Source organism: Scyliorhinus torazame, chromosome 18 (assembly GCF_047496885.1).
Source record: "Scyliorhinus torazame isolate Kashiwa2021f chromosome 18, sScyTor2.1, whole genome shotgun sequence".
Taxonomy (NCBI): domain Eukaryota; kingdom Metazoa; phylum Chordata; class Chondrichthyes; order Carcharhiniformes; family Scyliorhinidae; genus Scyliorhinus; species Scyliorhinus torazame.
In genome coordinates this window covers 41,484,778-41,510,217 of record NC_092724.1, presented here as the reverse complement: position 1 = coordinate 41,510,217, position 25,440 = coordinate 41,484,778, and the positions used below count along the sequence as shown (strand labels likewise).

Below are 25,440 nucleotides of genomic sequence, written 5' to 3'. Positions count from 1 at the left end.
GTACACACACTTCAGAATGCAAGGAATTTAGAACAAAGAACATACAGTGCAGAAGGAGGCCATTCGGTCATCAAGTCTGCACCAACCCACTTAAGCCCTCACTTCCACCCTATCCCCATAACCCAATAACCCCTCCTAACCTTTTTGGACACTAAGGGCAATTTAGCATGACCAATCCACCTAACCTGCACGTCTTTGGACTGTGGGAGGAAACCGGAGCACCCGGAGGAAACCCACGCAGACACGGGGAGAACGTGCAGGACTCCGCACAGTGACCCAGTGGGGAATCGAACCTGGGACCCTGGCGCTGTGAAGCCATAGTGCTATCCACTTGTGCTACCGTGCTGCCCAGATTTTAAAAAAAGAAATAGGATTGCGCTGCACGGCTGGAGAGATATCCAGGAGGGAGGGGGTTTAGATTCCTGTGGCATTGGGGCTATTTTGGGGAGGCGGGACGTATACAAGCTGGATGGTGTGTATTTCGACAGGACCAGGACTAATAATTTAGTGAATAAGGCAGAGGAGATGGGGGGGGGGAAACCATGTGAGGTGGAATGGTGTGCTAGACGAAACACTGAATAAAGCCACGTGGCTTGAATAGAGGAATAAAAAATGACAATCGCACTTTTGGGAGTGTTCTATAAACCCTCAAACAGTCAGAGGAAGGTAGAAATGCATATAAGTAGACAAATTGCTGAGAAGTGTAAAAAAGGGCTATAACAGGAGGAGATTTCAGCAGTCCTAAAACTGGAATAACTGCAGTGCAAAAGGTACAACGGCCACAGAATCTCTTAAAAAGGCATTTAAGAGAACCTTTTAGCTGATACTTAAGCAAAGTCAACAGAAGAAAGATCAGCCTGGTTTAGTTTTAGATAATTAATCTGGGTAGGTCTAAGAGGCATCAGTGGGAATGCATTTTTGCAATGGTGATAATTCAGTCATATTTCCAAGAGTCATGGAAAAGGATAAAGGTAAACCAGAGGGGAAAGGTTAATTTTACTAAGCTGAGACACAAATTAGAAAAGGTAGACTGGAAACAATGTCAGAGCAGTGGGAGGCACTCACAAATCTACATAGAGTATAGAGGCAAGGATAAAGACAGATGCCAAAAGCTCGATATTGCAGAAAGCCTACCACACAGAGCATTAAAATAAAAATCATTAAAATCAAAGAAAACCTAAAGATGTTTTATAAATACATAAAGAACAAAACAGTAACTAAGTAGGGTCAATTAGAGACCAAAAAGGTAATTGGTGCAAGATGGGGGTGTTTTTTTTAATGAGTTATTTGCACCAGCCTAAACAAAAGAAAGCAACAATGCAAACTGCAGTTAATAATAATTTTTATTTCTGTCACAAGTAGGCTTACACTGCAATGAAGTTACTGTGAAAATCCTAAATCCCCAAGTCGGCACACTCCGCACCTGTTTGGAGGGAGAATTCAGAACGTCCTAATCACCTAACAAGCACATCTTTCAGGACTTGTGGGAGGAATTGCACACAGAACGTGCAGACTCCGCAGACAGTGACCGAAGCCGAGAATCAAACCCGGGTCCCTGGAACTGTGAAAAACAATGCTGCCGTGCTGCTCACATGAAATATTGTATGGGATAAGCACAACGATGGAAGGGTATTAAAGAATTTAGCATCTTTCAAAACAGCTAAGTCACCAGGCTTGGATGAAATGCATCTTAAGCTAAGAGAAGCAAAGGAAGAAATAGTAGAAACTGTGACCATCAGTTTCCAGTCTTTTCTGGCTATAGGTGGGGTGGTCGAAGAACTGGAGGACTGCAACATAGTAATGTCAATTGAAAGGGAAGAAAGGATAGCCCAAGTAATTGCACAACAGTCAGCTTAACCTTTGTTGTGGGAAAATATTTGAAGACGTTGAGACAATATAAATCTGCATTTACAGAAGCACAGGTTAATCACGAACAATCACCATGGATTTTAAAAAGACGGTGCTGCCTTTTTAAATTAAAAACAAGGACCGGTGAGGGTAATGTAGTCCACATAATTTTCAGAAACTTTTTGCCAGAATTCCACACGACAGATTGGTCATAAAATGAAATGCATTTGAGATTCAAGGGAAAGTGGCAAATTGGACCCCAAACTGGAAACAATGAGTTTTGGTCAATAGGTAGTATAAGACTGAAGGCGGGCCTTTCTGGCAGGGTTCTGCAGTGTTCAGTACTGGGATCCTTGTATAAGAAAGAGCATAAGAAATAGCAGGAGTAGGCCATTTTGTCCCTTGAGCACGTACAATTATTCAATAAAATTTTGGTTGATTTGATTATGGCCTCAACGTCACTTTCCTATTACCAACAATTCAACTCTCTTGTCAATCAAAAATCTGTCCAACGCAGTCTTGAATTTTTGATTGGCCACGTTAAATTGCCCCTCAATTGGAAAAAATGAATTGGGAATCTAAATTTGTAAAAAAAAAAAAAAAAGCACTGCTGCCTGATGGCACCGAGGACCCAAGTTCGATCCCGGCCCTGGGTCACTGGCGCGTGTGGAGTTTGCACATTCTCCCCATGCCTGCATGGATCTCATCCCCGCAACCCAAAAAGATGTGCAGGGTAGATGGATTGGCCACACTAAATTGCCCCTTAATTGGAGAATAAAAAGTATTTGGTACTCCAATTTCTTTTTAAAATCTGGACAGGTTGGGCTTGTAGCCATTGGGACTTTAGAAGAATGACAGGTGTTCCTCTGAGAGGATGCTTCCCTTTGTGGGTCAGACTAGAACTAGGGCATAGTTTTAAAATAAGGGGTTGCCCATCCTAGATTGAGGGAGAATTTCTCTCTCTCAGAAGATCATTAGTCTTGAATTATCTTCCCACCTTCAGAGAGCAGCAGAGGTTGGATTGGCTTAGCTTCATAGATTTTTGATTGACAATTAAGGATGGTGGTGGGGGGTGGTGCTAAACAGGGAAGTAGAGTTGAGGTAATAATCAGCTCAGCCATTTTTAAAAATTTAGAGTAAGGGGCAATTTAGCGTGGCCAATCCACCTAACCTGCACATCTTTGGGTTGTGGGGGCAAAACCCACGCAAACACGGGGAGAATGTGCAAATGCCACATGAACAGTGACCCAGAGCCGGGATCAAACCTGGGACCTCGGCGCCGTGAGGCAGCAGGGCTAATCCACTGCGCCACCGTGCTGCCCTCAGCTCAGCCTTGATCTTATCAAATGGTGCAGCAGGCTCGAGGGGTCAAATTAACATTCTCCTGCTCGTCCCAATATGTATAGTTCTAGAGTCACCCATGATAGCAAATTTCTTCTCACTACACACATTGTCAAGCCCCCTCAGAATCTTCTATGTTCCAATAAAGTCACACTACTCTCTTCTAAACTCAAATGAGCATAGGCAAACCTGCTTAACCTTTCCTCATAAGGCAAACCATTCATCTCAGGAATCAGCCGAGAGAACCTTCTCTGAACTGTTTCCAATGCAACTTTGTCCCTCCTTGGGCAAGGGTGAACAAACTGTACTGTACTTTAAGTATTGACTCGCCATCCTGTCCTGAACAGTTAAGTAACATCACCATAGTCCTAGATGATCATGGGCTGCTTTCCCCTTTGAGGGGGAAGAGTTAACTGGTGGTGATTTAACCCGAGGATCCTTACACCTCAGACGAGGGGCAAGGTTGAGAAGTCGGAGCCTTCATGAATAACCTCAACGGTATGGGAATTGAACTTGTGCTATTGGCCTCAGTCCACAATCACAAACCAGCTGTCCAGCCAAATGAGCTAAAACAGCAGTATACTCCCATCTGCCAAACTTTTGCCAGTTCTTTTAACCTAGGTTAGGTGGATTGGCCATGATAAATTGCCCTTAGTGTCCAAAAAGGATAGGTCGGGTTATTGGGTTACAGAGAAAGGGTGGAGGCATGGGCTTAAGTAGGGTGCTCTTTCCAAGAGCCAGTGCAGACTCGATGGGCCGAATGGCCGCCTTCTGCACTGTAGATTTTATCCATATCCCTTTATCGACTACTAATGTCCCCTTCACAACTACCTATCTATTTACCCATCATTGTGTCATCAGAAAATTTAGCAACTGTACATTTGATTCTTTCATTACAGTCATTAATATAAATCATAGGGGCAGCACGGTGGCGCAGTGGGTTAGCCCTGCTGCCTCGCGGCACCGAGGTCCCAAGTTCGATCCCGGCTCTGGATCACTGTCCGTGTGGAGTTTGCACATTCTGTGTTTGCGTCGGTTTCACCCCAGCAAGCCAAAGATGTGCAGGGTAGGTGAATTGGCCATGCTCAATTGCCCGTTAATTGGAAAAAATGAATTGGGTACTCTTATTTTTTAAAAATTTATATAAATCATATAAAACAATTAATGCCCCAGAACTGATCCCTCTCAGTTCACTAGTTACATCCTGAAAATGACCCATTTATCCCGAGTCTAAGATTCCTGTTAGCTAGGCAGTCCTCTATCCATTCTAATATCACCCCGCAACACCATAAGCTCTTAATGTGTGTTGTAACCTTTTATGTGGCACCTTATCAAATAGCTTTTGAAAATCCAAATAAACTCCACCTTTTCTTTATTGTCCAATTCTAATAACTTTGTCAAGTATGATTTCCTTCCACAAAACTATGTTGACCCTGCCTGATAGTATTACGATATTCTAAATGTCCCATTGCTAACCTCTTGCATATTGCACAGCTTTAATAGAATCTATGTGCTACCATTTAAAATAAAGCATACAATTAGATTTAGAGTATCCAATTCTCCCCTTGCCTCCAAATTAAGGGGCAATTTAACAGGGCCAATTCACCTACTGTGCATATCTTTTGAGTGGTGGGGTTGAGACCCATGCAGACAATTTTAGATCTCTGGCTAAACACCCAAACCCTCCCTGAATTTTCAACTTAAAAACTTACTTCAGACCAAGAATGTTACGCTCAAGACAGCTGAGCACTGCTCAATATGTCAGCACTCCTGAATGGAGGATCAAAAAAGTGATTTTCCTCAACCTGACTTTTATGCTCAATGCTCACAATAAGGCCTGCCTTCATGCTAATACTACTGTTTTATCACCCCCCACAAAAGGCTTTTAAACTAATACATTCAGCTCCTTTAACTAGATATATTGTACTCACCCCTCTTCTACGGCACTGCCTTGGGGCGGTCTCATTCTTGGTTACGGGGTGACCTTTGCGCAGGCCAACTGCCATCGGATACCTGATCGCCATTTCTACACAGAAGAACCAGGGCAATGACATTTAGCAGTCAACACATTAAAATTTACATACAACTCAAAAGTTCAATGCAATTTCTATACCGTCAGCAATAACTCTGCTCAGCGTGATGAGCCAGAAGGTTGTAGATACAAGCCCCACTCCTGAGCACACAATGTAGGTGGACACTACATGTGATACTGAAGGATTGCTGCATTGGTAGAGGTGCAGTCTGGTAAATGTTTTATCTGCCTATTCAGGTGAACATGAAAGCTCACAAGAATAGTGAGCTCTGCAATGCACTAACCAACATTCATCCTTCAATCAAAACATTTGATTTTTATAAGACTATGCATTAACTGGCTGCTGAATGTGCCTACAGAGCAAACTGACTTCCACTTCAAAAGTAACTCAATGGGCCATACTGGGTTTGTGAAATGTGCTCTTTAAAAACCGGTTTGATTTTCTAACTATTTTCCTATTTCTGAACCATAGACACAATTTAGGAACATTGTCCAACCATCGATACAAAATTGCACTGCTATTAGAAACTGAAGCCATTTTTCTATTGTGTACACTACTTGCCTGAAGGTCCTTGCACAATCAGTGATGTTACCAGGCAATTATAGCTGGTTTGAAAGGTGTACTTTTAGTCTCCTGCTGGATTTCCCTCCATTTTAGCAGTACACAAAACACCCAAAACTGGACACTAGGCAGGTTAGCCAGCCTCTGTTCAGGGAGAGCGGTAATGTTAGTGCTTTAGATCTTAGGAAACTACAACCGCTGTGTAATGACCACACTATTGCATGCAGGCAAAAATATTACCACATATGTAAACACCACACTTAAGCACACTTCTACAACCAAATGGAGACTTTCGACAATAGTTCAAATCTTTATTCACTTCCCTACATACAGAGGCCAAACCTGAAAAAACAGGAAATACAGCAACCAATTTGCTGGCAGCAAGTTCCCATAAATAGCAATGCAATTTTTTTTAGCAGTGCTGATTGAGGAATATACAATGACTAGAACAGAGAAATCTACTTCAGTATAATGCAACGGCATCATAGAATTTACAGTACAGAAGGAAGCCATTCGGCCCATCGAGTCTGCACTGGCTCTTGGAAAGAGCACGTTACCCAAGGTCAACACCTCCACCCTATCCCCATAACCCAGTAACCCCACTCAACACCAAGGGCAATTTTGGACACTAAGGGCAATTTATCATGGCTAATCCACCTAACCTGCACATCTTTGGACTGTGGGAGGAAACCGGAGCACCCGGAGGAAACCCATGCACACACGGGGAGGATGTGCAGACTCCGCACAGACAAGTGACCCAAGACGGTATCGAACCTGGGACCCTGGAGCTGTGAAGCAATTGTGCTATCCACAATGCTACCGTGCTGCCCCATTATCTCCCATTGTGCAGCATTCCCCAAGCACTGCAGGTCAATCTAGGTTTTGTACCATATCTCCGAGATAGACCTTAACCCACGAGATGGCAACCCCTTACACACTTGACTTTCCACTCCCCTCACAAGGAAGCAGCTGAGCAGGATTTGGCCTCAAGATGATCCAACCACACTCTTTTTATACCTCTAACATTGTTTGAATCCACCCCCCTGCCTCAGCTCACAAAACTTTTCGATATCTCAGTTACCTCCTAACTATTCCAACACCCCTGCTGGGTGGCTCCTAATATTCCATCCTCTATAAACTTGAGGTCATCCAAAACACTGCTGTCTGGTCTCAACTCTCAAACTTCCAATCACCCATCACTTCTCTGCTCAGTGGTCCACAGCAGCTCCTTTATGTGTAACACTGCCAGCTTTTTTTCAAATACTTTCATGTCATTGTCCCATCTCTAATGTGTTCCAGCCCATAACTCTGCAAGATATGCATGTGCTCCATGAATTCTGGCCTCTTGAGCACTCCTGACTTTAATTGTTCAATGATTGCATCTTCAGTTGTCCATGGCCCAAACTGTGGAAGGCCCTCTCTAAACCTCTTCCTTTAAGACACTCTTTCAAACGTTCCTTCATCACTTATTTTTTTTGTCTTCTGCCAGAGTATCGCTTCAGATCGCTCGCTGTAAAATCGTGGCACGCTCCTGGGAAGCACTCAGAACATTTTACTACCTTAAAGACGCTAAATAAATGCAGAACGGAACTCCGGTGAAGTACCCGGGGTTGCCAGCAACGGGGCCGACACCAAGTGGAGTTAGGGCCTTCAGAAAAAAAACGTAATTCAGCTCAGATCCAGGGGACAACACACTGCATCAGTGATCTTGGAATTTGGATTCATTCGGCCAACTGTTCTCACGGCACTGCTTAAAGGCCTCGTCCGGACTTCCGAAAAGAATTATTCAAATGAGACAACTCAACATAAAATAATCAGTCCAACTGGCATACACAACGCTGCTCTACACATTCCTACCCAACATGAGTCAACCAACCCCAGGATGGTTCAGATAACAAGCCGATTTAAATTTGATCGACCCAAATATCATCTTCTTACCCACTTCCTCGCTCTGGCGCAGGGACCGGAAAGACCGAGGGGAAACGGAATGCTGGGATATCAGTACTTCCGCTCAGTCCCAGGCTGTGATCACGTGATTAGCTCTGGAGCGGCAACATGCCGCCATCTTGTGTTATGCGGGTTTGAAGTCTTTTGCAACCAGTTTATTTAACTTTACAAAGATATTCAGGGTTTCTGTATGCCCAGTGTAGGAAATAACCCGTACTTTAAATTGGTTCAAAATCAAACTATTATACTGAGTAAACAAAAATCTGTACGTTTTTTAAATTAAATATACCTTAAACAACTAACTTAATAGAGTCAATAGGAGCATCTGAGGGCTGTCCTTCCTGGAGTGGAGGCCTGAACAATTCTCGTCCACTTCTACTTGTTCTGTCATTCAATAATTACTCCTTTAGGTTGTCTCACTTCTTGCAGATAAAAGGTGTAGCCATGGGCCCCAGTTATTTATGCCTGTCTTTTTGTTGGTTATGTGGAACATCCCTTGTTCTGTCATATTCCATGAATGCCTCAGTCCCGGCTCTGGTCTGGGCACTGGTGTTGAGACCTGCGTGTCCGGGAGCGGGTTGTCTTCTTAATCCAATAGTCCTTTTCAGGCCCACTCCTGCAACTCTTTTCTGTTATATATTTTTAAATTTTAGAGTGCGCAATTCATTTTTTCCAATTAAGGAACAATTTAGCGAGGCCAATCCACCTACCCTGCACATCTTAGGGTTGTGGAGCGAAACCCACGCAGACACTGGGAGAATGTGCAAACTCCACACGGACAGTGACCCAGAGCCGGGATCGAACCTGGAACCTCGGCGTCGTGAGGCAGTAGTGCTAACCACTCTGCCGCCGTGCTGCCTCTTTTTTCTGTTATACTGATGACTATCGGTGCTGCTTCATATTCTTGTCTGGACCTGGAAAAAAGTAATCGATTTTGCTTCCAATTTCCACCCTTCTCACTTTCATATGTGATGTGCCATCAATTATTACAAAGACGAGTTGTGGAACAAAACTGTGGCTTTAATCAGCTAAACGAGAACCTGCCGGCAACTGATCCCGAACTGGGGCAGGGCCAGAGGTCGGCCACCTTTATACAGAGCCTGAGGGGAGGAGCCACAGGCGGAGCCAGCAGAGACAACAAACAATATATACAATATAGTAACAATGGCTTACCACAATATATACAATACAGTAACAGTAGTTTACCACAATATATATAATACAGTAAGTGGTTTACCACAATATGGTCCATCTCCGATTCTTCCCTTCCTTGACCTCTGTCACCACTACAATGATAGAAAAACCACCAATATTCATTACACGCCCACTGACTCCCACAGCTACCTCAACTACAGCTCCTCACGCACTGCTTTCTGCAAGGACTCTCCCAGATTTTCCACCTCTGAACCAATGATTCCACTGTCACAAATGGCGTTTCTGACATGTTTGCATTGTTCCTTAATTGAAGTTTCCCTCCCACTGTGATTGATGGAGCACTCAACTGGGTTCCATTTCCTGCACACCCATTTCAGATTAAGCAGCGTTTCACTTGCATCTCCTTCAATTTGGTTTATTGTATTCGCTACTCCCAATGTGGTCTCTACATTGGGAGACTAAACGCAACTGGGTGACTGCTTTGCAGAACACCTTGGGTCAGTCCGCAAGCATGACCCCGACCTTTTTGTAAAATTATTTTATTTCAAACGTATATGAAAAGTTACAACATATAAACAATTCGGGGAAACAAACTTCCACACAACTACAGTTTGTACAAATTTTTCCCCTTTTTCGTACCCGCCCGATGAACAACTCCTCAAACGTGGTCACAAACATCTCCCACCTTGCCTCCACTGAACCCCTTAACTCGTATTTGATCTTTTCCAGCCAAGAAAGTCATGTAAGTCACTCAGCCAGGCCACTGCCCCCAGTGGTGTTGCTGACCGCCAGTCCAATAAAATTAGTCGCCGTGCACTCAGAGAGGCGAAGGCCACAATATCGGCCTTCCTCCCCTCTAACATCTCTGGCTTCTCCGATATCCCAAATATTGCCAAAGAGTCAATATCCTCCCCCACTATCCTTGCTAACATCACAAACACTCCTGCCCAGAATCTCTCTGACCTTTTGTAGCCCCAGATCATATGGGCGTGATTCGCTGGTCCCCGCCCACACTTCTCACACTCGTCTGCCACCCCCTGAAAGAACTCACTCATTCTTGCCCACGTCATATGTACCCTGTGTACGACCTTGAACTGTATCATCCTTGCGCACAAGGTGATCGCATTTGCCCATCATAGTGTCTCACTCCATTATCCCCAGTTTATCTCCCCTCCCAGTTCCCCTTCCCACATCTCCTTAATCTTCACCACCCGCTCACCTCCCTGTTATCCCAGTCACCTGTATACGTCTGCGATCCTGCCCACCCCTTCCACTTCCGGAAGCAACAGTCGCTCCAGCAGGGTGTACCTCCGCAACCTGGGGAACTCTTTCCAAATCTTCAGCACGAAGTCCCTTGCCTGCAGGTACCTAAACTCACTTCACCTCGGGAGCTCTACCCTCTCCTTCAATTCATCTATACATGCCATCTATCCCCCCCGGGGGGGCAGCATGGTGGCGCAGTGGTTAGCACTACTGCCTCACGGCGCCGAGGTCCTAGGCTCTGGGTCACTGTCCTGTTTGCACATTCTCCCCGCGTTTGTGTGGAGTTCACCCTGTTGCTAATTGTGTTCTCTCTTAATTTGGCTTTGTTTAATTACATTTGCTCAAGAGTTGCCAGGTATTTTGGGTAGACTTTGGGTAGAGTGCTCTTTCCAAGAGCCGGTGCAGACCGAATAACCTCCTTCTGCACTGTAAATTCTATGATCTTTCGACATCGCCACAAGGTTCAAAACCAAATACTGATTAAAGACTCAATACACCAGTTAGTAAGTTCAAAATCAATGCTCATTTATTTACACACAGTCAAATATACTCTTGCATAAAACTCCACAGACTAAACTGTCACTACTGCTAAAAGCCTATACTTAGCTTTGGGTGCCCACTCAGTCAGAGGAACAATGGCCGTTGCTCGGTTCTGAGGCTGCTGGGTTGAGCTGTTACAGGATAGCATCTAAGCGTCTATCCCGTAGCGTGTTTACAACTTGGAACTTACTTGGTCTGGAGCAGCTTTGGCAGGTCTCTCCTCGCTGAGAGCCAAGGCCAAGAGAGCAATTCTCTCTTGGGGAATCCTTTTTATACCCAAAAGGGGCTTCTTGCGCTTTTGGGTGGGCCTTGAACTTGACCCCAATTAATTGGGCCATTTCCCAATCGTTCCTATCGATGTTCCTCCAATAGAGGGTTGAGTGTCCTGATTGCTGGGCGTGTCCTAGGTGGCCGTTGGTCTGCTTTGTTTTAATCTCCTCTGGCGCCGGAGTGTCTGTCTTGGCATTGTTTACCTAAATGTTACCTTTTTGTCCCCGGAGATGGCTCATTAATATGGAAATGGTTCTGCAGTATCGGTCTTGTCTGAGAGCTACAGCTCTAATCAACAGACAGACCTTACACCTGCTTGCTTTCTTGTCCATTTTCCCTGCATTCTTTGCAAAGTGTCCATTTTGTAATCGGGACGTGGCCATCCCAGATGGCTACAACCCCCACAACCCAAAGATGTGCAGGATAAGTGGATTGGCCACGCTAAATTGCCCCTCATTCACTGGGAACACTTCGCTTTTCTCTAAGTTTAACTTATATCCCGAGAACGCCCCAAACCTCGCAACAGACCCATGGTTCTCTCCGTGCTTTCCAGCGGGTCTGAAACATACATTAGTAGGTTGTCAGCATAGAGCGATAATCAATGCCCCCTTCGTCCCCTCCTAATCACTTGCCACTCTGCCGACCCCCGAAGAACCATTTCCAGAGGCTCTATAGCCAATGCAGACAGCAGCGACGACAGCGGGCACCCTGCTTTGTTCCCCAGTGCAGTTCAAAGTTCTGTGAACCATGTCACTGGTCCGCACACTCGCCCTCAGTGCCACATATAACAGGCACAACAATGCCACACACTTTGGCCCAAACTCAAACCTTCCCAGGACCTCAAACAGGTATTGCTACTCCACCCGGTTGAATGCCTTCTCTGCATCCATCACTCTCTCGGCAGGGTTATGATCACATTTAACAGCCTCCTTATATTACCAGAAAGTTCCCTGCCCTGTACGAAACCTGTTTGGTCCTCTGCAACCACCCCCGGGGCACAACCTTCTATCCTTCCCGCCAGCACTTTCATGACTGTATTTAACAGCGATATGGACCTATATGACCCACATTCCAACGGGTCCTTCCCCATTTTTGGTATTAACGTGATCGTTGCCTGTGTCATCGTCTCCGACAGCTCCCCCTTCTCCAACACCTCATTAAACGCCAAGAGAAGTGGTGTCAGGTTCGTCGCAAACTCCTTATAAAATTCTGCCGGGTAGCGCCCCGGGGCCTTCCTCAACCCCTTATACTGTCCAATTTCTCCCTCAGCTCCAGGAGCTCCTCTAGCGCCCGTCTCTTCTCTTCCTCCAACTGTGGGAACTCCAGTTCGTCTAAGAACCGTCCCATGTTCCCCTCTTCATCCCCCAGGGCCGCTCTGTACAGCTCCTTATAATAATTCCTAAACGCCTCATTTATCTTCCCCGGCTCGGACACCACATCCCCAGCCCCAGTCCGTATCTTCAATATTTCTAGGATGCGGCCTGCCTCCGCAGCTGATGCGCTAACATTCGACTCACCTTCTCTCCGTATTCGTACTGCACCCCTCTTGCTCTATGTAGCTGTCCTACCGCAATCCCCATTGTCAGCCGATCAAATTGCCCCTGTAATTTTTTCCTCCTCATCAATTCCTCCATGGTGGGTATAGAGTACTCCCTATCTACCTCTACTATCTCATTCATTAGCCGTTCATTTCCTCCCTCCTTTTCCTATCTGCATGAGCCTTGAACGAGATAATCTCCTCTCGGACCACCGCTTTTTGCGCTTCCGAAAAGTGTCCGCCGGCTCATCTCCATTTTGGTTCAAGTCTACATAATCTTTAATCACAGCCCGCACTTTGTCACAAAACCCTCTATCTACCAACAACCCTGAACCGAGCCTCCACCCTCTGCTTCCATCCCGATCTAAGCCAAATCTCCAGTCAATGGGGCGCATGGTCCGAGATTAGTATCCTCGCGCACTCTGCCCCCTCCACCCCGACCAAAATCTCCCTGCTCACCACAAAAAAGTCAATTCTGAAATATACCCTGTACACATGTGAAAAAAAAGGAATACTCCCTTCCGCCTGGGTTCTTGAAGCGCCACGGATCCACCATGGTAATATAACATGGAACATTGCAGCGCAGTACAGGCCCTTCGGCCCTCGATGTTGCGCCGACCTGTGAAACCACTCTAAAGCCCATCTACACTATTCCCTTATCGTCCATCCAATGACCATTTGAATGCCCTTAGTGTTGGCGAGTCCACTACTGTTGCAGGCAGGGCATTCCATGCCCTTACTACTCTCTGAGTAAAGAACCTACCTCTGACATCTGTCTTATATCTATCTCCCCTCAATTTAAAGCTATGTCCCCTCGTGCTCGACGTCACCATCTCACTGTCCACCCTATCCAATCCTCTGATCATCTTGTATGCCTCAATTAAGTCACCTCTTAACCTTCTGCTCTCTAACGAAAAAGCCTTTCCTCATAAGATCTTCCCTCCATACCAGGCAACATTCTGGTAAATCTCCTCTGCACCCTTTCCAATGCTTCCGTATTCTTCCTATAATGCGGTGACCAGAATTGCACGCAATACTCCAAATGCGGCCGCACCAGAGCTTTGTACAGCTGCAACATGACCTCATGGCTCCAAAACTCAATCCCTCTACCAATAAAAGCTAACACACCGTACGCCTTCTTAACAACCCTCTCAACCTGGGTGGCAACTTTCAGGGATCTATGTAAATGGACACCGAGATCTCTCTGCTCATCCACACTGCCAAGAATCTTACCATTAGCCCAGTACTCTGTCTTCCTGTTATTCCTTCCAAAATGAATCACCTCACACTTTCTGCATTAAACTCCATTTGCCACCTCTCAGCCCAGCGCTGCAGGTTATCTATGTCCCTCTGTAACTTGTAACATCCTTCCGCACTGTCCACAACTCCACCGACTTTAGTGTCATATTTAAGAGACTTCAGTTCCTGGAGCAGGCCACAGGCTGCAGGGTTGCTGGGAGAGGTGAGTGCATATTTAAAAGAGACTTCAGAACCTGGAGCAGGCCACAGGCTGCAGGGTTGCTGGGAGAGGTGAGTGCATATTTAAAAGAGACTTCAGTTTCTGGAGCAGGCCACAGGCTGCAGGGTTGCTGGGAGAGGTGAGTGCATATTTAAAAGAGACTTCAGTTCCTGGAGCAGGCCACAGGCTGCAGGGTTGCTGGGAGAGGTGAGTGCATATTTAAAAGTGCTTAGTTTATAGGTCGAGTGGCAGTTGGCGACTTCAGTTCCTGGAGCGGGCCTATTGGCTCATTGGAAATCAGGCAGAGTACAAAAGGTGTGGCAGGAGTGCCTTTAGACACGGAGTGCTGATTGGAACAGAGTGCATCTGAGTTTAGGTGAGTGCTGATTGGAACAGAGTGCATCTGAGTTTAGGTGAATGCTGATTGGAACAGAGTGCATCTGAGTTTAGGTGAGTGCTGATTGGAACAGAGTGCATCTGAGTTTAGGTGAGTGCTGATTGGAACAGAGTGCATCTGAGTTTAGGTGAGTGCTGATTGGAACAGAGTGCATCTGAGTTTAGGTGAGTGCTGATTGGAACAGAGTGCATATGAGTTTAGGGGAGTGCTGATTGGAACAGAGTGCATCTGAGTTTAGGTGAGTGCTGATTAGAACAGAGTGCATCTGAGTTTAGGTGAGTGCTGATTGGAACAGAGTGCATCTGAGTTTAGGTGAGTGACTGAGTTCGGGTGAGTGGCGAGAGAGGACTGTGTTTTTGTTGGTGTTCGGGTTTATCCTTGAGGTTCTATTAAACAAAATTATTTAAATTAATTAACTAGTTGAATATGGCTGGACAGGTGATGTGCTGTTGCTGTATGATGATGGAACTGGTGGATCCCATTGAGACCGTCAGTGACCACATCTGCAGCAAGTGTTGGTTGCTCGAGGACCTTCGGCTCAGAATTGATGAGCTGGAGACCGAGCTGCACACACTGCGGCACATCAGGGAGGGGGAAAATTACCTGGACGCTTTGTTTCAGGAGGCAGTCACACCCGGTAGAATAAGTACTGTTAATTCGGTCAGTGGTCAGGGACAGAGTGGTGTGACTGCAAGGGAGGCAGGTAGGGGGATCCTGAGTTTAGGAGTTGAGGAGCCTCAGCCCTTGACCTTGTCCAACAGGTATGAGGTACTTGCTCCCTGTGTGGATGAGGAAGAGGGCTGTAGGAAGGATGCGTTGACTGACCACTGCACCGTGGTACAGGAAGCCATTCAAGAGGGGGGAGCAAAAAGACAAGTGGTAGTTGTAGGGGATTCTATAATTAGGGGGATTGATGGCATCCTTTGTAAGCCAGATCGTGAGTCCCGCATGGTATGTTGCCTGCCCGGTGCCAGGGTGAGGGACATCTCTGATCGGCTTGAAAAGATTTTGGAGAGGGAGGGGGAGGATCCAGTTATTGTGGTCCACATTGGGACTAACAACATAGGTAAGACTAGGAAAGAGGACCTGTTTGGGGATTATCAAACACTAGGGACTAAATTAAAGAACAGGTCCTCCAGGGTTATAATCTCTGGATTACTACCCGAGCCACGTGCCATTTGGCATAGGGTTGAGAAAATTAGGGAAGTTAACACGTGGCTAAAGGAGTGGTGCGGGAAAGAGGGATTCCATTTCACGGAGCATTGGCATCAGTACTGGGGCAGGAGGGACCTGTACCGTTGGGACGGTCTTTACCTGAACCATTCTGGGACCAGTGTTCTCGCGAATAGGATAAATAGGTTGGTCGCAAGGACTTTAAACTAACAAGTTGGGGGGAAGGGAAGGGTAAAGCTATGGACAGTATAATGGTTAATAGAGAGCAAGGCAGCAGGTTACGTGACAGGTTATTATGTAGATATATGGGTTCAAAGACAAGGAAAATTAGGAGAAAGGGTAAGAGGAAAAATAATTTGCGTAAAGTTACTGATCAAGGTGTTAGGATTCAGAACAAAGACATAAAAAACAGCATAAGTGTACTTTACCTGAATGCTCGTAGTATACGGAATAAGGTGAATGAGTTGATGGCGCAAATCATCGTGAATGACTATGATTTAGTGGCCATTACTGAAACATGGTTAAAAGATGGTCACGACTGGGAGTTAAATATCCAAGGGTATCAGACTATACGAAAGGATAGAACGGACGGTAAGGGCGGTGGTGTAGCTTTGTTGTTTAAGGATGGCATCCGGGCAATAGTAAGGGATATTGGTGCTATGGAGGACAAGGTTGAATCAATTTGGGTGGAAATCAGGAATAGTAAGGCGAAAAGGTCACTGATAGGAGTAGTCTATAGGCCACCAAATAGTAACAGGATGGTAGGGCAGGCAATAAGCAAATAAATAACGGATGCATGTAGAAATGGTACAGCGGTTATCATGGGAGATTTTAATCTGCATGTCGATTGGTTTAACCAGGTTGGTAAAGGCAGCCTTGAGGAGGAGTTTATTGAATGTGTCCGGGATAATTTCCTGGAACAGTAATGGAACCTACAAGGGAACAAGCGGTCCTAGATCTGGTCCTGTGTAATGAGGCAGGATTGATTAATGATCTCATAGTTCGGGATCCTCTTGGAAGGAGCGACCACAATATGGTTGAATTTAAAATACAGTTGGAGGATGACAAGGTAAAATCAAACACTAGTGTTTTGTGCTTAAACAAAGGCGATTACAAATGGATGTAGACTGGGAGCAAAGACTTCATGGTGAAGCAGTGGAGGAACAGTGGAGAACCTTCCGAGCGATCTTTCACAGTGTTCAGGAAAGGTCCATACCGACAAAAAAGAAAGATGGTAGAAAGGGGAAAAATCGACCGTGGATATCTAAGGAGGTGAGGGAGAGTATCAAATTGAAGGAAAAAACATACAAAGTGGCAAACATTAGTGGGAGACTAGAGGACTGGGAAGTCTTTAGGGGACAACAGAAAGCTACTAAAAAAGCTATAAAGAAGAGTAAGGAAGACTATGAAAGTAAACTTGCTCGGAATATAAAAGCAGATAGTAAAAGCTTCTACAAATATATAAGACAAAAAAAGAGTGGCTAAGGTAAATATTGGTCCTTTGGAAGATGAGAAGGGAGATTTAATAATAGGAGACGGGGAAATGGCTGAGGAGCTGAACAGGTTTTTTGGGTCAGTCTTCACAGTGGAAGACACAAATAACATGCCAGTGACTGATGGAAATAAAGATATGATAGGTGAGGACCTTGAAATGATTGTAATCACTAAGGAGGCAGTATTGGGCAAGCTAATGGGGCTAAAGGTAGACAAGTCTCCTGGCCCTGATGGGATGCATCCCAGAGTGTTAAAAGAGATGGCTAGGGAAATTGTAAATGCACTAGTGATAATTTATCAAAATTCACTAGACTCTGGGGTGGTCCCAGAGGATTGGAAAGTAGCAAACGTGACACCACTGTTTAAAAAAGGAGGTCGGCAGAAAGCGGGTAATTATAGGCCGGTAAGCTTAACTTCGGTTGTAGGGAAAATGCTGGAATCTATCATTAAGGAGGAAATAGCGGGGCACCTGGAGGGAAATTGTCTCATTGGGCAGATGCAGCATGGGTTCACAAAGGGTAGGTCGTGTCTGACTAATTTGGTAGAATTTTCTGAGGACGTTACCAGTGCAGTAGATAACGGGGAGCCAATGGATGTGGTATATCTGGATTTCCAGAAAGCTTTTGACAAGGTGCCACACAAAAGGGTGCTGCATAAACTAAAGATGCATGGCATTGAGGATAATGTGGTAGCATGGGTAGAGGATTGGTTAACTAACAGAAAGCAGAGAGTGGGGATAAATGGGTGTTTCTCTGGCTGGCAACCTGTAACTAGTGGGGTCCCTCAAGGATCAGTGTTGGGCCCGCAGTTGTTCACAATTTACATAGATGATTTGGAGTTGGGGACCAAGTGCAATGTGGCAAAGTTTGCAGACGACACTAAGATGAGTGGTAAAGCAAAAAGTGCAGAGGATACCGGAAGTCTGCAGAAGGATTTGGATAGGTTCGGTGAATGGGCTAGGGTCTGGCAGATGGAATTCAATGTTGCCAAGTGTGAGGCTATCCATTTTGGGAGGAATAACAGCAGAATGGATTATTATTTAAGCGGTAAGATGCTAAAACATGCTGCTGTGCAGAGGGACCTGGGTGTGCTGGTGCACGAGTCGCAAAAAGTTGGTGTGCAGGTGCAACAGGTGATTAAGAAGGCTAATCAAATTTTGTCTTTCATTGCTAGAGGGATGGAGTTCAAGACTAGTGAGGTTATGCTGCAATTGTATAGGGTGTTGGTGAGGCCGCATCTGGAGTATTGTGTTCAGTTTTGGTCTCTTTACCTGAGAAAGGACATATTGGCACTGGAGGGAGTGCAGAGGAGATTCACTCGGTTGATCCCAGAGTTGAGGGGATTAGATTATGACGAGAGGTTGAGTAGACTGGGACTGTACTCATTGGAGTTTAGAAGGATGCGGGGGGATCTTATTGAAACATATAAAATTATGAAGGGAATAGATAGGATAGATGCGGGCAGGTTGTTTCCACTGGTCGGGGAAAGTAGAACTAGGGGGCATAGCCTCAAAATAAGGGGAAGTAGATTTAGGACCGAGTTTAGGAGGAACTTCTTCACCCAAAGGGTTGTGAATCTCTAGAATTCCTTGCCCAGTGAAGCAGTTGAGGCTCCTTCTTTAAACGTTTTTAAGAAAAAGATAGATACCTTTCTAAAAAATAAAGGGATTCGGGGATATGGTGTACGGGCCGGAGAGTGGAGCTGAGTCCACAAAGATCAGCCATGATCTCATTGAATGGCGGAGCAGGCTTGAGGGGCCAGATGGCCTACTCCTGTTCCTAGTTCTTATGTCATCTGCAAATTAACTCACCCATCCTTCTACACGCTCCTCCAGGTCATTTATAAAAATGACAAACAGCAGTGGCCCCAAAACAATCCTTGTGGTACACCACTAGTAACTGGACTCCAGTCTGAACATTTCCCATCAACCACCACCCTTTGTCTTCTTCCAGCTAGCCAATTTCTGATCCAAACTGCTAAATGACCCTGAATCCCATGCCTCCGTATTTTCTGCAGTAGCCTACCATGGGGAACCTTATCAAACGCTTTACTGAAATCCATATACACCACATCAACTGCTTTACCCTCATCCACCTGTTTGGTCACCTTCTCAAAGAACTCAATAAGGTTTGTGAGGCACGACCTACCCTTCACAAAACCTTGTTGACTATCTCTAATCAAATTATTTCTTTCCAGATGATTATACATCCTATCTCTTATAAACTTTTCCAAGATTTTGCCCACAACAGAAGTAAGGCTCACTGGTCTATAATTAGCGGGGTTGTCTCTACTCCCCTTCTTGAAGAAAGGGACAACATTTGCTGTCCTCCAGTCTTCTGGCACTATTCCTGCAGAAAAAGATGACTTAAAGATCAAAGCCAAAGGCTCAGCAATCTCCTCCCTAGCTTCCCAGAGAATCCTAGGATAAATCCCATCCGGCCCAGGGGACTTATCTATTTTCACACTTTCCAGAATTGCTAATACCTCCTCATTATGAACCTCAAGCCCTTCTAGTCTAATAGCCTGAATCTCAGTATTCTCCTCGACAACATTGTCTTTTTCCTCTGTGAATACTGACGAAAAATATTCATTTAGCACCTCTCCTATCTCCTGACTCCAAGCACAACTTCCCACTACTGTCCTTGACTGGCCCTACTCTTACCCTAGTCATTCTTTTATTCCTGACATATCTATAGAAAGCTTTAGGGTTATCCTTGATCCTACCTGCCAAAGACTTCTCATGTCCCCTCCTGGCTCTTCTTAGCTCTCTCTTTAGGTCCTTCCTAGCTAACTTGTAACTCTTGAGTGCCCTAACTGAACCTTCATGTCTCATCTTTACATAAGCCTCCTTCTTCCTCTTGACAAGTGTTTCGACTGCATTAGTAAACCACGGTTCTCTTGCTCGACCACCTCCTCCCTGCCTGACAGGTACATACTTATCAAGGACACGCAGTAGCTGTTCCTTGAACAAGCTCCACATTACCATTGTGCCCATCCCCTGCAGTTTTCCTCTCCACCCGATGCATCCTATGTCTTGCCTCATCGCATCATAATTGCCTTTCCCCCAGATATAACTCTTGCCCTGCGGTATATACCTATCCCTTTCCATCACTAAAGTAAACGTAATCAAATTGTGGTCACGATCACCAAAGTGCTCACCTACCTCCAAATCTGACACCTGTCCTGGTTCATTACACTGTACCAAATCCAATATGGCCTCGCCTCTTGGTGGCCTATCCACATACTGTGTCAGGAAACCCTCCTGCACACATTGGACAAAAACGGACCCATCTAAAGTACTCGAACTATAGCGTTTCCAGTCAATATTTGGAAAGTTAAAGTCCCCCATAACACCTACCCTGTTGCTTTCGCTCCTATCCAGAATCATCTTTGCAATCCTTTCCTCTACATCTCTGGAACTTTTCAGAGGCCTATAGAAAACCCCTAACAGGGTGACCTCTCCTTTCCTGTTTCTAACCTCAGCCCATACTACCTCAGTAGACGAGTCCTCATCAAACGTCATTTCTGCCACTGTAATACTGTCCTTGACTAACAATGGCACCCATCCCCCTCTTTTACCACCTTCCCTGAGCTGACTGAAATATCTAAACCCCGGCACCTGCAACAACCATTCCATGGAGATGTAACCTCCCGGTAACGCTGATAACGTGGCAAAGTCCAGGATTGCTGTCAGCAACCCCCTCATAAAACCTACATCATCCCAATTCGGTGTATACACATTCACCAACACCACCGGCATCCCTTTTAATATCCTGCTCACAATCACATATCTCCAACCTGGGTCCCTCACTTCCGTCGCGCTCACAAACCCCGTTGTCTTACTCATCAAAATTGCCACTCCTCGCGACTTTGAATCAAACCCCGAGTGGAAAACCTGACCCACCCACCCTTTTCTTAGCTTAACCTGGTCCTTCATGCGGAGGTGCGTCTCCTGCAGAAAGACCACCTCCGCTTTCAAGCTCCTAAGGTGCGCAAAGACCTGAGATCTTTTGACCGGTCTACTGGGCCCTTGCATGTTCCACGTGCATGGGTCCTTGCATGTTCAGCCTTACCGGGGACTTGCACCTCCATTAGCCTCTACCATTCGCCATCCTCTCCTTTTGGCTCTACCCCCGTTAATTTCACCCCATACCTGTCCCATCCAAGATGGCTCCTTTCTCCGCCCCGACCAGGTTTCTTGTCCAACCTTTCCTTGCCGCCACCCCCCCCTGCCGGGTAGAGCACCCCAAACCTGATCTGCCATTGATATAACACAGCCATGGCTTTGTTGAACCCCGTGCACCGTTTTGCCAGCTCAGCTCCTATGTCCTGGTATATTCGGACCTTGTTCCCCTCCCATTCACAGTGGTGCTTCTCCCTGGCCCACTGCAGAGTCTTCTTTCTCCACAAATTTATGGAGCCTCACGATCACCAAGAGCTGCTCCTCAGCTCTTGGCTTCTGCCTCAGAGACGTGTGTACTCTGTCCACTTTAGGGGCCTTATCCAACACCCCCTCCGCCACCAGCTCCGTCAGCATCCTCAAAACGTGTCTCGTGGCACTCACACCTTCAGGCAGGTCCACTATCCGCAAATTCTGCCTTCTTGATCTATTTTCTCGCTCCTCCACCTTTGCTCTCAATGTCTTGTAAAGGTCTCCTAAGAGCCCCACCTCTGTCTCCAATGCCACCACCCGATCGCTGTGGTCTGACGTCATCTCTCAATCTCTCGGATATGCAACCCCTGCTCCTCCAAACATTTCTCCGCTCTCTCCATCGAGCCCTTAGGGGGAGCACAGCCCCTTTGATGGCCTTCGAATGATCCGCCTGCATTTCCTTCCTCTGCTGATGGAACTCTTCCTTGATGAAAGCCATCAACTGTTCCATCTCAGGCTTTCCAATTATACTAGCCCTTCCCCCTCTGCCATCCTTCCACTGGCTGCTGTGCCACATGTCTCTTCCAACTCCATGGCCAGGTCTTTCACCTTCTTCTGCCGAGTTCGGTAACCAGCAAACATTTAAAAAAAAAATTAAATTTAGAGTACCCAATTCATTTTTTCCAATTATGGGGTAATTTAATGTGGCCAATCCACCTACCCTGCACATCTTTGGGGTGTGGGAGCGAAACCTATGCAAACACAGGGAGAATGTGCCAACTCCACATGGAAAGTGACCCAGAGCCGGGATTGAACCTGCGTCCTCGGCGCTGTGAGGCAGCAGTGCTAACCCACTGCGCCACCGTGCTGCCCTGGTAACCAGCCAATATACCAGTCCCGGGGGAACTTCTCCTCCGATCTTCACTATACTGTCGAAGTTGCACCCAAATTCGGGGAAAAAAAGAGCTCTTTCTACGCCTTCAAGCAGGAGCTGCCGTGTGCTCACAGCATGGCCGCCAATGCCGCCACTGGAAGTCATCGACCCTGACCTTCCTGTCGCCAGCCATATTAACTCAGCATCTTGCTGTCATGCCCACCTCTCAGCTCTTGGCCTGTTGCAATTCTCTAGTGAAGCCAGCGTAAGCTGGAGGATTGCAATATTTAGTTTTTTTACTTTCATGAAGTCATGAAGTAATAGAAATGGTGCAGACTTGATGGATTGAATGGCCTTTTCTGTGCCGTGACTCTGTGATAGAATTATTACAGCATAAAAGAACATTCAGCCCATCATGTCTATGCTGGATTTCTATAGAGCAAAATCCAATCCATTTGCTCAAACCTGCAAGTATTTTTTACCTCAAATGCAGCATCTCATCATAGCATTATGCATCTTACAGCTCTCAGAGCTCAACATTGAGTTCAACAACCTTAGACCTCGCTCCTCCATTGTAAGTAACCCTTTTTTATAGCCCATACATTTTGTCTCAATGCAAAAATATTCCTTCCTGCTCCCCTGGTCATCTATTGTTCTCTTGTTCTTAAGTTTGTTACACTTTTTTTGCAATCTCTTCCTGCTACAGGATAGTATCTAATAGATTTTCCCTCTTTCAGTTCAGATGAAGAGCCAAACAGACTCAAAACGTTAACTCTATCTGCTCTTAGTGCTGGACAGTGGTGCAGTGGTTATCATTAAATTGCCCCTGAATTGTGAAAAAAATAATTGGGTACTCAAAAAAATTCTTATACACCACTCACCAATGTTTATTTGTTTTTTAATTTCATAAAGTCATGGTATCATTATGGCATTAAAAAAAATCATTTGGTCCATCAAGTCCATGCTGGCTTTCTATAGAGCAAAATCCAATCTGCTGGATCCCGCACCCCTGCAAGTTTATTCGCCTCAAATGCTCATCCAATTTATTTTAGAAATCATTTACGGTCTGTCTTTCCTCACCCTTCTATAGGCAACAAATTTCAGATCATTGCCACTTGCTGTGCCACTGACATCCACCCTACATCACTTGCCTAAAACCATACATTTTCTCACAGTTCTTGTGTCATCAACTAAAGAACTTTTCTTTTTTGCCTACCTTATCTGAACCCAACATCTTGTATATGTCTCTCAAAAAGTTTCTCCAACTTAATTATTTTTAATTACTTCTGTCTCTTCTGGGAAACTCCTTGGGAATTTTTAAGTTATGCAAAATACTGCGGATGCTGGAATGTGAAATCTGAAACAACCCGAATGTTGGGAAAATCCAGAAGGTCTGGTAGCATCTGTAAGGAGATGGTTTGGCACAGTGGACTAAATCGCTGGCTTGTAATACAGAACAATGCCAGCAGCGCAAGTTCAATTCCCGTACCAGCCTCCCCGAACAGGCGCCGGAATGTGCCGACTAGGGGCTTTTCACAGTAACTTCATTGAAGCCTACTCGTGACAATAAGCGATTATTCAGGGGCTGGTTTAGCTCAGTGGGCTAAATCGCTGGCTTTTAAAGCAGACCAAGGCAGGCCAGCAGCACGGTTCAATTCCCGTACCAACCTCCCCAAACAGGCGCCGGAATGCGGCGACTAGGGGCTTTTTACAGTAACTTCATTTGAAGCCTACTTGTGACAATAAGTGATTTTCATTTCATTTCATTGAGTCGGTTGGTACGTGACCTCAAACTTTGGTATCTTTTTCCTGACGGAAGAAGGTGGAAGAGAGTATGTCCGGGGTGCATGGGGTCCTTAATTATGCTGGCTGCCTTTCTGAGGCAGCGGGAATTATAGATAGAGTCAATGGATGGGAGACTGGTTTGCGTGATGGACTGGGCTACATTCACAACCTTTTGTAGTTTCTTGCGGTCTTGGGAAGAGCAGGCTCCATACCAAGCTGTGATACAACCAGAAAGAATGCTTTCTATGGTGCATCTGTAGAAGTTGGTGAGGGTCATAGCTGACATGCCAAATTTCCTTTGTCTTCTGAGAAAGTAGAGTCATTGGTGGGCTTTCTTAACTGTAATGTTGGTATGGGGGGACCAGGACAGGCTGTTGGTGATCTGTACACCTAAAAACTTGAAGCTCTCGAACCTTTCTACTTTGTTCCCATTGATGTAGACAGGGGCATGAACTCCACTACGCTTCCTGAAGTCAATGACAAACTCCTTTGTTTTGTTGACATTGAGGGAGAGATTATTGTCGTTGCACCAGTTCACCAGATTCTCTATCTCATTCCTGTACTCTGTCTCGTCATTGTTTGAAATCCGACCCACTACGGTGGTGTCATCAGCAAATTTGAAAATAGAGTTGGAGGGGAATTTGGCCACACAGTCATAGGTGTATAAGGAGTATAGTAGGGGGCTGAGGACACAGCCTTGTGGGGCACCGGTGTTGAGGATGATCGTGGAGGAGGTGTTGTTGCCTATCTTTACTGATTGTGGCCTGTGGGTTAGAAAGTTCAGGATCCAGTTGCAGAGGGAGGAGCCGAGGCCATGGTCACGGAGTTTGTAGATGAGTTTCGTAGGAATGAAGGTGTTGAAGGCTGAGCTGTAGTCGATAAATAGGAGTCTGGCATAGGTGTCTTTGTTATCTAGGTGTTCCAAGGTAGAGTGCAGGGCCATGGAGATGGCGTCTGCTGTGGACCTTTTGCAGCGGTAGGCGAACTGTAGTGGATCAAGGCAATCCGGGAGGCTGGAGTTGATTTGTGCCATGACTAACCTTTCGAAGCACTTGATGATGATGGATGCCAGAGCCACTGGATGATAGTCATTAAGGCACACTGCTTGACTTTTTTTGGTAGAGGGATGATGGTCGTCTTCTTGAAGCAGATAGGGACCTCAGATTGTTGTAAAGAGAGGTTGAAGATGTCTGCGAATACCCCCGCCAGCTGATCCGCGCAAGACCGAGTGCTCGTCCGGGTACCCCAACCGAGCCAGTGGCTTTCCATGGGTTGACCTTTGAGAAGGCTGTTCTGATGTCTGCAATGGTGATCTCAGATACAAAATCATCCGCGGCTTCTGGGGTGGAGGGCACGCTCTCGTTGACCTCTTGCTCAAAGCGGGTATAGAA

At 45.8% G+C, this 25,440-nt stretch overlaps 1 protein-coding gene across 4 annotated transcripts in view; it reads right to left on the bottom strand.

The window, feature by feature from the left end:
* The window catches only part of rpl36 (ribosomal protein L36), a 65,648-nt gene that overhangs the window by 2,411 nt on the left and 37,797 nt on the right, over nt 1-25,440 (bottom strand). Inside the window, exons 1-2 of one of the 4 annotated variants that reach the window (XM_072482664.1) lie at nt 7,722-7,792; nt 5,121-5,215 (exon numbers count right to left, since the gene is read on the bottom strand). In XM_072482664.1, the coding sequence (XP_072338765.1) occupies nt 5,121-5,213 (93 nt within the window). In that variant the 5' untranslated portion in view covers nt 5,214-5,215; nt 7,722-7,792. Of the gene's footprint in view, nt 1-5,120; nt 5,216-5,783; nt 5,899-7,640; nt 7,663-7,721; nt 7,793-25,440 lie in introns of those variants that run through there. The other 3 variants (XM_072482663.1, XM_072482665.1, XM_072482662.1) reach the window with 3 other exon arrangements.